The sequence below is a fragment of the Poecile atricapillus genome, chromosome 7 (genome assembly GCF_030490865.1).
Source record: "Poecile atricapillus isolate bPoeAtr1 chromosome 7, bPoeAtr1.hap1, whole genome shotgun sequence".
NCBI classification, from domain to species: Eukaryota; Metazoa; Chordata; class Aves; order Passeriformes; family Paridae; genus Poecile; species Poecile atricapillus.
In genome coordinates this window covers 13252126-13266174 of record NC_081255.1, presented here as the reverse complement: position 1 = coordinate 13266174, position 14049 = coordinate 13252126, and the positions used below count along the sequence as shown (strand labels likewise).

Here is a 14049-nt window from a genome sequence, read left to right as displayed (position 1 = left end):
TGAGACAGGAAGAAAAAAGAAGGTAAAAGAGAAAAGATGATGCTGTGAAAAGTTACACATTAAACTTTCTAGGCACAACTTATTTTCAAACAAAAAAACTACAAGTATTGTCTTTGACAGACAAAAATCAATCATATATGACTGATTTTCTATAGCTAAAAATATAATAATAAATTTTAAAATTAACAAAAAAAGAAAAAAAAAAACCCCAAACACAACACCACAAAACAAAAAAGCCTCAGCAACTTCCTGGATGTGGCACAAGGCGTATTGTCCCAACAATAAAAATTTCTCAAGGAAAGCTATACTATTCCACTTACACAGTTCAGTTTTACAGCTAAATAAGGATTATGTAAATCTTGGAGACCAAAACAAACCATTATCAATTTCTCACAATGAGAAGGTGGTGAGACAAATGAAGCACAACTTTCACAGCAGCAAATTACACATTTTGACACATCATTAAACAAAAAAATTAACCAGTTTATTATATTTAACATATTTACAAAATAGTACAAATTAAAGTACTGTAACTCCATTACTGCATGACAAAACAACTCCATACAGGCAAAAGCAGCACATGAAAGAGATGCTCCAGAATATTTAGGAATTCTTTGGTACTCAAAATATAGTTTAAGATGCAGCATTAACTCAATCAATACAGGGCATTAAACACAGACAATGATATGTAGATTTATGCCACAAAAGTAAGGTTTACCTACGGCTTTCATTCTTCTCAAAGGATGCCTACTGGACTCCAGAATTGCTTAAAAGCTTTACAACATTTTTAGGATGAAGAGAACACTCAAAATGATTCTAAACCCAAGCTGTTGAAAATGACTGATATATTTTTCAACTTGTACTGAATTTAACTGCCTCTTCTCAGAACTATATGACAGTAAAGCACTAAACACTTCACAGACCTACAGCCTATTCCTCTACCCCTTAAGCAGGCAAAATTGGGAAAGAAGCATCTTTGTCTACTTAAGGAATATAGGATTAAGCTGACAATAGGCAATCAAACTGCATGGCAAAACATGATCAAAGACTGCATACTCTAGCCTACACTGCTGTACACATAATTTACAAAATTTTTATGCATCATCTACATATTTACAAAAGCTCTCAATTATTCCATCAAGTAATGTACTCAACACAATCACAGTTTACATAATTTTGAGGTAAATCCTTGAAAAGCTAGAGCATCGGCAGAATGTCATCTGCAAGGCTGAATCTCTCAAGTCAAGTTTCTAACGAGAAGCTCCTCTCATCCCCCTGGTCACACACACTGCCTGTCGGGTGTAGCAGATTTGGGTAAGAAGGTTGCAGAGATGAAGGAGATTTTGTGAAGTCTCTGTGTTGTGCTTGATTCTTCTTGATGGCCAGGAAAGGCCAGAAAAAAGCAAAGAATCCTAGGGACAGCCAAAGAGAAATCCAAATATGTACTAGCAGATTCTGCTCTGTGGACAAATAGTGGCGTTTATGTTGCTTGTAGACTGGGAAAACACTGCAGTGTTAAATTGTGCAGTGTCAGTGCACACAAATTCTAACACGCCAACACAAAAAGAAGACAGGCAAAAGCAAAAGAGAGGATGTGGGACAGGATGAATTAACTTCATTTAAGAGCTTGATTTTCTTTCAAGTTTTCAAGCCAGCTGTAACATTACGTAAATATTTAAAACTGCACATCTGAAGACATCACCCACATTTATTTTAGCTTATAACTACATTTCTGCTGCTTCATAATTACATTAAACACTGCTTCATCAAGCAGTGGACACCACTTTACAAGGCCTGATCTTTCATGCTGCCTAACCTAGACACATTTGGGGATGTTGAGAATACTGCAACAACTCCCTCATTGAACTGTCATTAACATCCCAAGCAACAAGAAAGGAAAGGGCAGAAAGAAGTTTGCAAGTTCTATTTGCTTTCACAGAAGGTGATAGAAACTCCTGGAAAAGCCAGTACTGAGTTGAAATCAAAGTTCATCCAAATCAATAAAAGAGTTAAACACTTTTCTTCATGAGAAATTACATAATCTTGCATTAGTATTTTCTCCTTCAGAATAAGTCTGCAATATTTATTTAATGCTATTCCCAAAAACTTTCAACTCATCTTGTCAGGACTATCTCCCCCAGTTGCACTTTTATTGTCAGATGCTTAAATGAAAAAACCTCACATAAAAAGGCTTTAGATGACAATAAAAGGATCACACAATTCCACTTTGTCAATGTTTTTTTAAAGCAATACTACATCACTACACCTTTTTAGATTGTCTTTAAACAGACTGTTAGAAGATTTAGGCAGGACTTCAAAGTAGCCAGTTAAATAGTTACATATGCATGAATGCTACTCATATTTACTACATCCTTCAGAATATTTCTGTGAGTGTAAAATGGTTTGTAAGTTGATAAGTAAAGTAGTTTGATGTCTCAAGACAAGTCTACTGACTGTTCTTTATGGCCACTGGAATGATTGAAATCTGTTTCCTGCATGCAGTGATAAGGAAAAATAAGCCTTCATCTCCTTGTATCATCACAGATGTTAGCTAGAAGAGACATGTTAAATTTTCAGCCATTTCTCGTACTCATGGTGTAGTTCAGGGTGAAATGAAAAGGAACAAAGAATTTTGTTTTCCAGAGATCTTCTGGGAAGGTGAGGTTGGACTTTGTACTGGTCCCCAGTGAAGGCAAACTGGCAGCTTGCGTCTTGCACAGCTCTAGATAAGGTAATTATCTGTCAGCCCAAACTTCTGTATAAATCCCAACATTGAAACTGGAAGGTTCAGAGAGGCAAAAATGTTGCTGTTTAAATACTTAACAAGACCAATTATACATTGAAGATATAAATTTTTACAATCCCTGAAACTTCTGGTCAGCAGAGGATAGTTTTTAATTCATTCATCCTCTTCAACATAAGTTGATGGAAACCAGCCCACCTAAAAAGGGAAAAAGCAGAACAAAATAATACATGAGATGCACAGGTTTGTTTTTTTTTAAATGGCTGAGCTAGGCACAACAATAATGGGTCTGTTCAGTAAATATATTAATCTTATTAATATAAAGATAAACTTGGCTGACCTGACACAGCCAGGTTAAGTACCCTTAAGAAAATAACACCAAGAGTGGAAGTAGTTTTACTACAGGCAGGACATTACTATTTTTTGAATGAGGACTTAAACTTTTAACAGGCTCCAGTCAGGTCCAGGGAATCCTCTTTAAAAGGAAACACTGAATGATTTGATTGCTTTACACGGAGTTGAATTCCACCAAGTGTTACACATGATGCAATTAGACAGCAGAGTTTAGTGTCCTACACTTCTGAAGTTATAAACTTATATACATTCTGAAATTAATGATGTGCCAAATAAAGTTTATGTAAGACATACAGTGATGCAATGTCACGTATTTCTTATTTTATGTATTTGCTTTAGGTTTCTTCAGACTTCTTTACCCCTAAAAGTCAATTTAACATTCATGCAAGAACTCAAAACCAAACCCACAGCATGACTAGAAGGGGTGACTGCAGAAATTTTTAGACTATCTTGCCAAAATATCTCCAGGGGTGAGTTTATAATGTCAAGTCCAGGCTATGAAAGTTACCAAGGAATGCTAGCATGTAACAGGGCATCCTTTAGAATGGGCAGCTGCATTACAATGAGTTGTTCAGCTTTCTTCACTTGTAAAATGTATATAGCACAATGAGTATTTCTTCTGCTTCCCTATTTCTTCTGGTTTAATTGACTATTTAATAGGCTATAACCATTTAACTTTAACATAACCAAGCTCATGTACACAATAAAAAAGGTTCTCCACATTGCATAAAGCAGTAAGTCTGGACATTCACTTTAACTGCACTTGTAACTATCATTTCCCACTTCCAGACAATTTACATTCTTCCACCTCACATTCCTTGACCCTGCATCTCAGCACTTTAGACATGGAAACAGCAGTCTCAAATGCTTCTGACTAATCTGCATTATAAGGCAGTAAACTAAGATTGAAACAGTAAACCCTTTATAGGTCAAAACTGAAACTTCGCTTCCAAGTCTCAGAGCAGAGTGTAAAGTGAGTTCATAAAAATCCCTGCTAAATATGTCACTTCATCTGGGCCACATTGGTAGAGATCAAAGAAGCAGCCTTCTATAAAAACGTGGTTGATTCCATCACATTGCAGTTTGGCAAAAGATGTGGGAAATCATTCTGTGGTTAAGTGCTAAAAAGAGTTCCACGGCACCAGGAACCTGACCCCAAATATCTGTGTGCAAAACAGTTCAAGAAAGGTCAACTGTAGCAGTGCTATTAATCCTGGTTGTTTTCCAACCATATAACCTTGCCCAAATATTCAGCCTGGTAGGTCACATTAAATAACCAATAATTTAGATGCTGGGAAAGCTACCTGGCAAAGTTCTACCTTGCTCCTATGAAACAAAGATGAGAACATGTTCCATCTTGTGAATTTAAATACACAACGTAGGAACACACTTTTTTCTTTTTAACAAAATCACTGTCAGTGAAGAGAAAGAAACACAGGAAAAGAGAAAAAAAAAAATAGTCTTACCCTTCCATTTACTTCACCTCTCCACCAGCCATTGGCACTCATCTTGGTATAAATTTTGACAACATCCCCTTTCAGTAAGGACAGTTCCCGCATGTCTCGTGCACAGAAGTCGTACCTGGCTATGGCAATGCCTATCACCTTCGGGCTCAGCACTGAAAGGAAGCAGATGGTGATATTATTAGGATTGGTTAAATGAAGGCTACCAAACTCCTGTAAATAGAAATACTGTAAAATATAAACCAAGGATTCCACAGCAACATACACTGGCATTCATCTTATGCAAAACATCTGCACTACAAAGATCAAGAAGATTTAAATACAGGTGATTGGTGTAAAAGTTTAAGGGATTTTTCATGATTTTTTGAATAGTCCTCTTTATTTTTAGAAGAGAAATCAAACCAGATGAGCCATAAATAAAATATTTCCAACCCTGAGATGCTAAATACATTTGCAATTACTTTATTATTGTGCTTCATAATAAAACTTGCTGCCAGTTATATGCATCAACATATTTTACAGGTCACTAATTTCTTTCCAAAAGAATTATTAGCATTTACATTTGATTTAACTTTAGACCTCTAATGAAGCAAAACAAACAGAATAAGGTGCTGTTCTTTCAAAAAACAACTCCCAAGTTAAATATTAAAGCACATAAAACTGGAAGCTAACATCAGCATGAGCAAAAAGGTACAGACTTTATACAGGAAATTTCCACGGATCATTTGTCACAATCTGCATTAATATTGACTGATGTAAATAGTCTTTTCAGGAGTTTATTCTGTAAATCACCAATGATTTTTTTCTATAAAATTAAGGTTCAGTAAAATTAACACTTTAAAATTTTAAGATACATCAACATAGAATAATTTTACCAATGTAAAGCCCAGACATTATAAACAATAAAAAGCTGTGAAGAATTTTTAAAAAGCGAAAGTGCAAAAGGCCTCACTTCAAAAACTAACCCTTTCTTCCAAATAGTTTTATAGGAAATTATGTTTCAATGCTGATGAAGGATGTCCAAACTTGCAAAAGAGCTCCTCAACAATTCCTTTGTGAGGACAATGAGAGGAGAGTGGGCATGACTTAGCAGATAAAAGACCTTTCACTTGAGCATTTTAGAAAGAACATCTACGCAGCTGCATTTTGTAGTTGGACTATTTGGCTGATGCAATTTTCAGCTTTTTTTCCCCATTTATGCCACTGTTTTCCTATGTAAATCACTGTAGGAGGAGTTCAGAAGCACAGGCAAGCTTCCTTTGAAAGGATTTCAGAGTAATTCATATGATCATGATGGATGACTTGATATAATGTACATAGAATCATGTCTATCTTCAGAAGCCCTTCACATTTCTTAGAAACGCCCAATATTCATTAGGAAATGTCTTTAATATTCTAGTTTAGCAATGCCCTCAACAGTGTAACACTAAGAACTCATATCTTGTTGCCTTTAATTTAAATCAGGAACCCAAAACACAGCAAATGAGCTGAGAAACCTTAACAGTTTCAGTTCTGCTTGTGTTTAAGTTTTCTTCTGACTCCACTGGATCATATACATAACAGTATTAAATATCTGAAAATCATTATATGTTCAAATACTTTCAGCTTAAAGAGAAAACAAACAATTTATTTTAAACGAACAAGGAATACTACATTTAAAATATTATTAGATATATCACAGAAATAGAATGCCTAAAAAACAGTTTTGACAACAGATAATGCCATAGTTTATATCATGTCACTAAAGTTTAGTCCAACACTCCTGACTGTTTATGTAGAGTATGCTTATCAGACACTTGATAAATTATGTAAAAGATGCCATATAACAGAAAATCAGCCTCTAAATTATTGCTTACATTGATGTTGCAAAAATCTCGGTGATATATTAAGCACATCAAACATGCTTTTTTCCCCCTCTTAGCCCATCAGATGTAGATGCTACTTGTTTAGATCCTGACATGAATGTAATGTCCTATACCTTATCTGCATTGCAGTAATCAATTTTACAGGGAAATAGCATATCATGGGCAGCAATTGTTTTGGAGAAAGGAAAAAGTAAGAGCAGTTATTGATTGGAGGGTCAGTAACCATTCACAGGTGTGCAGCAATATCACTGGCAGATTTGGAGAAGCACTGCAGGATGCAAGGAGTGATTCTGGGGAGCAGGGTATAATTTCAGATTCTAAAAAGAAGATAAAGGGGCAAGGAAAAATTACAGGAAGCAAAGATGAACAGATCTGGGAAAATGGGGGAAAAAAGAACTAAGAAGGGAAGAAATGCGTAGAGGAATTATAAAGATGGCAATAGCAAGGAAAATTAGGATAGAGAAGAAAGAGAAGCACATACGGGGGAAAGGAGGACTTTTAACTCTTTTTCAAGTCACAAACCAGAGAGGAAAAGGAATAAAAAGCAAGAGAAATCAAAACCATATATCTTCAAAAGTCTTGAGGCAGAAAGTAGCAGAATTTAGATTAATTTAGAATCCAAGATCCATATTTTCAAATAAAAGTGAAGCTCATGGTAGGAAATATATAAAAGGAAGCCAGATGAATGATGGAATACAGGAAAATGACAGTGCTAATTTTGGAAAAAAATATTAACCATATCTCTCTGCTGACATAGTAACAGAAACAACTAGAGTGGAGACTATCAGCCCTGAATTCCCAATTAATGCTGTCCCAGGATAAATAAAACTTGAGGGAAGACAACACATGGAAAGGACACCTGTACAGATGGGAGAGAAAAGGAGCACTGAGTGAAGGGCAGAAAGAGGATAGGTACAGGAAGGCTGCAGAGAGACAATGGGATTAACAGCAGATGGATGGAAAGAAAGGGCCCAACAGGTGGATGAATATGAATGAGAAATTAAAGAGGGAGGGAAGTGAAAGCACTAAAAAAGAAAATAAGCTGCTGAGAAAGCAGTTATAAATTTTTTTTAGGCTCTCCAAGTAGAGAACGAACTGAAAATAGAGCGAGAAATCCAACGGAGGTGAATAAAAAGCACATGCATGAATGAGAAAAATATGTTTTACTTAATCCAGCCTTTCCTTCTGCAAACAGAGGATGATGACTACAGGAACTATAATCAGCTTTGATTTACACTGAAGTATGTTGGACATTGAAAGTGAAATAGATGTGCTGCAAATGAATTTTAATACTAATTTGAGTCACTGATGATGCATTTGAGGTGCAAACAACAAAGGTTCCCTGTGATCACAGTAGGCTGGTGTAGCTCACAAGCTTGAATTCTACGGAGGTCAATGTAGTATTATTAAAGCTGTGAGCAGTTGTTTCTCTCTCCTTGTGCTTTGGCCTCCTCATAAATCTGCAGCCATTGCCCTGGGGGCTGCTCCTGTGTATTAGTTTCCATGCTCCTTGAAGCCAAATTTACTTGTACATCTACTGTTTCACCAAACCTCAGTGCTGTGACCCAGGCACAGGCAGCACCTTCAGTAGTGCTCAGCAGTCAGCTTAACCTTCTTCTGTATTACCAGTTAGAATATCAGCAGAACTAAGCCAGCTCTGAAGATACTTTTGCAAAAAATACTTGTAATATCATGAAATTAATGTAGGCAAATTAGTGGGCTATTTTTAAAAAGGTTTATGACAAACATATGAAGCAATGCACTCAGAATATAACAGGTAGATAAACTTAATTAAGAACTGCAGAGCAATATTTTCCTTTAATATTTTGTACTTGTGTAATGAAATACTTAAAACTGCCATATTGTGATATGCCAGACATTGAATAGATACCTATCATTATAGTTATTAATGAATTTTCTGATACAGAAGTTTTTCATAATTAAAAAAGGAATGTCATTATAATTTGTTGAAACCATATATGGGGATATATGGGAGTGTGTGATAGGGTTAAAGTAAGTGAGTCTTGATTGCTGTTCTATCACCACAGGCCACTTCACAATTTTGTTCTCATGGAACAGATACCAGTTTTAGTAAGAATAGAATTTACAGTCAAGTACTGGACAGCTGAATCCAAGATGTCCTCTCCTGCCCAAAAGGACAAAAGCTCACAGTATTTACCATGAGCAAAGAGCTAAAACTTAACTCCTTCATGTTGTTTCAAATCAGGTGTTTCAGGGAGTCCAGCTCCCTGTTTGACCACAGGGCAAACAGCTACACCAAAATGGCTATCATCTTTTCTACAGATGTGTCCCTTTATGAAAGCAAATGTCAACTGGAAGGGCACCTTCTAGCTTGGATTCTCAGTCATTGCTGTGACTACTGAAAGGAAGTATCTGGCCCAAAAATATCTGTATGTAAGGGCATAGAAATGGAAGAAAAAACTGAGGGGAAAAACATTCAAGTGTGATCTACGACATGGAGATTGAAATGCCTGGGGTGAATCAAGAGAGGGGTCATCAGAGATGTTCTCAGCACAAGTAAGCACAGTAAATATTCTACTACTGAGCTGCCACCTACATCCTTTTCCCCTCAGATGTCATCCTGAAAATTAAGCCTTCGGATAATGTTTTCATAGTTTTAGTTACTTTCCCATGAAAGTTCTATAAACGTAAGTTGTTTATCCCATTCCTTCTAAGAAACGTCTTTTGATGGACATTTCTCATGACCAGTGTGCTTGGGAAGGTGGTAACTTAATTATCCAATCCCTGGTCATTGTCGAGAATCTATAAATACCGGAGTCAGAGAATAAAGGGATGGGTTTTTGTTCTGATGCTGGCCATGTGAACCATTTTGTGTCCTTTAGCGACACTCAGGAAACTATGGAAAGCCCCAAGAAGCCTTCTCAGAGCACTAAATAATCTGGACAACTTCTGTGGGCGGGTATAAAACATACTTCCCACTGAGATCCTGATGACTCCATCTGCATTTGTGCATGCTGGACACCTCCCTTCCCTAGTGCAAATGCCAGCCCCAATCCTGTTCTGCACAACCCAGGCAGTGTCCTCCACCTGGTACACAAAGGCAGGCCAGTGTAACATGAGCAAATGCTGCATTCTCCACATCAGCAGCTCCTTCCATGTGCTCCTCAAAGGCATTCACCTTTCTACTGTCAAAATTCTTCTTAAATTGTCCAGCGGTGCAGTTCACCTCTTTGCAGACCAGATCTTAGAGATCAGAGCAAGCCATACCCACACTGACGCACTGACTGAGGCTACCAATGGTACTACTTTTAGCATTTTTATGAAGTCTCTTAGTTTGAAATGATTGCATCTATTGAAGACAGAGATGGTTAAATGTAAATAAAGAAAACAATATTTAGAAAACAGATGGGGAAAATTAATTAACAATGTTAATGCAGAATTTAAAGAAAGCATTCTCTAAAAAAAAAACCTACTATATTCTAAGATGTTACTGCAGTATGGTTTGCTGCAGGGATGGGACGAATATATTATTTACCAACAAGCAGTGGTATTTCCATGAGATTCTGTGGGATTTCCATGTTTGTGCATTTGAACAAATACACTGAAAATATATAGCTCATAGGTGTCAACTGCATAGCAAATTAAGAGTCAAGTGATCACTGATGGAATCTGCTGCAACTATTGAACTTTGCAACACCTATTCAAACTGCTTATTGCAATAAGCAGTGATAATTCAAAAGTTTAAGAGTTTGATTTTTGTTACTCTCCATGACTAACAAGTGATAACTCAGTTTTTGGAGTCAGAGAAGAGCTGAAGTATTAGATTCGTCCCTTCCCTCACTTGTTGCACACAGAAACAATAAAAGCAAATTTAGAAGAAATATAAAAGCAGAAAAGCAGTACCTGACCAGAAAGGAGTGGAGGAAGGGGGAACAAAGCTGTAGTCTGGAGGAGTTACAAAAGAAAACCCACAGAACAAAGAAGGGGCTTAGAGGAAAAAAAAGAGAAAAAGAGAAAAGCAAAAGAACATTGAAATATTGGCATAAGATTTAAATAATACTTTTTAAACTATATAATTCATTGATAACAAGGAAACTAAGGTTCTCTACTAAGGATGTCTGCAAGGAAATTGACTGTAATAACTAGAAAATTTGGATCTATGATTTAATTTTGAACAATTGCATTTTTCAAAGAGTAAAGTAGGAAGAAGTCACCCATTTAGAGTTTCAGAGAATTGTAACTGCAGCCTCTGGCAAATATTTTCAGATTTAACAAAAGTTTTTTTAATTCTTTGTGTGTCCCACTTCTTACCATTACAAAAGCAAGAACTCATGCATACATAAATCCTCTAGAGCCCAGCAACACTATTCACATGCCTTTAATGAGGATATAGTCTAAGTTGACCTGAAGTCAACTCCATATTTATGGCATGGAAAAAAAGTATGCATTCTGCTCTGTTAATCATTAACATCAATAAGAATTCCACAGCTAAACTACATCCTCTAAGGCCCAAACAGTACTGCTCGTATTTGCAGTTTCCCCAACTTGCAAAAAACCCCTTGAGCAAGCAAAAAATGCCTAAGCTCAGCCTAGGCAGAATCAGCACATCATCCTAAACCCCTATAGCAGCTTCACTGGGTGAAAGCCACAGGTGTTTTTGCTCTGTTACCAACAAAGCTAGGGGCAATGTACTTTTAAATGCAAAAATTAGATAGAATTAATTAGAATTGCTTCAAATGAAACTACAGTTTATTGACCTGTTCTCAAATTTTGTTCCTCTTGAAGAGGCAATAAAGATATATAGTGTGCATGTCTAAGAAAGTTGGGATCTTTGCTCCCAGTTGTGATTTGGAAAGGTACATCCATCTCAACTGGATAAATGATACTGCAGCCTCTAAATTACAGCTTATAATATCTGTAATTAATGAACAAGAATTTTCCTTCAAAAAGTAGCAGGGAACTGCTATTTATCACTTACAGCTACTTCTCTGAATTTATTCTTCTGATTACACATGAAACACAGTAATTTTGCTTCAAAATGGTACTTGCAGGAATGATGACTAGAATGATTTTATGCAAGAATCCATGGTGGAGGTAATGGTTCAGTTTTGTGCATCTTACCTGGATGACAATAGATACATTTGTGATGAGGAAACTACAAGCATAAATAAAATAAGGAGGACTGATACTGTATTTTAGCATTCATAAACCTTGGGTTTAGAAATTTTTTTTAAAAATCCCACAACACAAACCAACAGCATTTTAGGTTAGTGTCTCATAATGCTCCAGGGCCTCTTACACTCTGGAAACTCTCTTCTGATCCTTCACAGTTATGATTCTTTCTCCACCTCTAACACTGAATGGACTATCTGGGATGCATGAGGGGCTCCTTTATACTGGAGACAGTAACCCCAAGTGACAGCTCTGTGGGGAATTGTGCTACGCAAACCAAAAGGGCCACTTGACTCAAAAGCAGTGCAAGCAGTGCCCATTCTTATAGAAAAATGCCTGCCTTTTTTTCTCCAGAAGCCCAATGGGCAGAGTGGAACAACAGCCCACAGGAACACACCCAGGTTAGGTGCTATATGGGAGGTGGCTGGTCCTCAACTGAGCAGATTTTTCTTGATTTTTCTCTCTGATATAGCTGCAGGTTTGGTTTTCTGTGTCAAATTCTGGACAAGTAAACCTATGTGGGCAAGGAAATCCTACTAGACTTCTACAGATAACTGATCCGTTTTGATGATACAATGTTGGTGTTGGCTTCTAAGAAGAAAGGCTGAATTCTTTTGATACTCTAAGGGTTGGGATGATATTTGTTTTGTTTTACTTTACTAACAGACACCTTTACACAGTTAATGTATTAAGAATAAGTAAGGATGACATAACTTAGTAAATATCCCTACTCCTAGTTAACCAATGAAGAAAAACATCACTCAAGTAGGACTTGGCTTCATGATTTACGTTACTTTAAAATCTAAATTTCATAAAGATTCAAATTTCTCAATATCATTGTGCTCTGCATCAGCAAAACAGAATAAAGTGCCATTATTTTACTCCAGAGAATAATGTCCACTCTTATTCCATTTTTGCCTCTGTTTCATTAACTGGTTGATCAGTCCTGTAATCTAATGTAAGAGTTTGTATTTTTCTGTGCAGGAGATCAAAACTTGATCATACTGTGTGTGTCTAGAAATGCCCAAGACTGAAAAATTAAGAAGAGAGAATATACCATTTCCCAAAAAAATATTCCCAGTTAACTTGAATATCTATAGTGACAAAAGCAAATATCTGACAGTTTTTACAACCACATTAAAAGTGTACAATGAATATGAGAACAACAGCAGTGACATCTGCAAGACAAGGAGACTGAAAATCAAAATTCTAACTGAAGTGAAAAGGCAAAATATCTATCCTACTAAAGTAGAGATTTTTATTCTAAAAAATTATTCTAAAAATCAATGATAGATGCTGAAGCAAGAATCAAATTCCCTGAAAATTTGTTACAAGATGACTTATTATTATTAATATTAGAAATTACAACCTTAATTAAATACCAGTTTTCCTTTTCCCATGTGGGTAAATGACAACATAGCAAATAGCAAAAAAAAAAAAAAATTAACATACTTCTTTCTCACTCTTTTGTAGGAAGCCAAGTCAATTCAGTATTGCCACTCAATTTCTCCACAGCTCAAAGACCTTGGCAGCAGCAAATGACAAAACTCTGTCAAAGTCTGCACTGGTTCAACTAATGTTTTTTGGAAATACTTTTGCCACTTATTCTGTCACTTATATATCCTAAGGATCAGCTGTTTTGAAAAAAAAAGCTGATGTCTTTTCAAAAGATGGCTTCATTAAAATATCCAGATATGCGAATAGTATTGAGAAAAACACTGCATTAAACGTAAACCCTTCTTTAAATCAGCTTCAGACTGTCAAAGCCCATTGTATTCACTGGATTCTGCCCCGTGCTGAGCAATTGCAAAATTGAAAAAATATGGGGAAATGCCCCTCTCTCTCTTCAGCTACTTTGTCTGGCTTTCTTCCACCAACTGCTCTTCTTGCACTTGGATTATGTGGGAAGAGATCAAAAAAATCAGCTGTGTGGTGGTCCTCACTGAGGGCTGTGAGTAAACTCCCTGTCCAACTGTTGCCCCACATGATTTGTTTGCTTCCACTACTAAACCAAACTGCAGCCTGCCTGAAGTTTCCCAAATTCTAAATTCAGCCCAGCAGGGTTCCCACAGCCTAGATATATGGCTTTTCTTACTTACATCAGCTTGGTAAAATGAAAAACACAGCTTGAAAACCAATCAGTGACCCATAGATGGACTGTTAATCATGGCTACTTTGGTTAAACAAACAATACAAAACAAACAAGGAAAAGACCAACAAATAAATCACCACATTCATGGGGACACAATTTACTGTCCAATCCATCAAAGGAAGTGTCATTCAGAGTCAATCCAGATAAAGCAGCAGAATTATGGAAATCTATTTGATTTTACATGAGGAGTTTGAGAATTGAAAGGTTTTTCAGAGCAGTTCAGTCTAAGACAAAGCCTGCAGCTTCCAGCAGGACAAATTGTAGCATCAAAGGGCTGAGTTACTGTAGCAGAGATGCACTTCCTCAACCCCCTGACTA

General features: G+C 36.5%; 1 protein-coding gene across 1 annotated transcript in view; it reads right to left on the bottom strand.

Annotated features, from left to right (window-relative positions):
* Nucleotides 1–270: 270 nt before the first annotated feature.
* Nucleotides 271–14049, bottom strand: part of VAV3 (vav guanine nucleotide exchange factor 3) — a 150918-nt gene continuing 137139 nt past the window's right edge. Inside the window, exons 26-27 of the mRNA XM_058843133.1 lie at nucleotides 4564–4715; nucleotides 271–2941 (exon numbers count right to left, since the gene is read on the bottom strand). Coding sequence (XP_058699116.1) covers nucleotides 2900–2941; nucleotides 4564–4715 — 194 coding nt within the window. The 3' untranslated portion in view covers nucleotides 271–2899. The remainder of the gene's footprint in view (nucleotides 2942–4563; nucleotides 4716–14049) is intronic.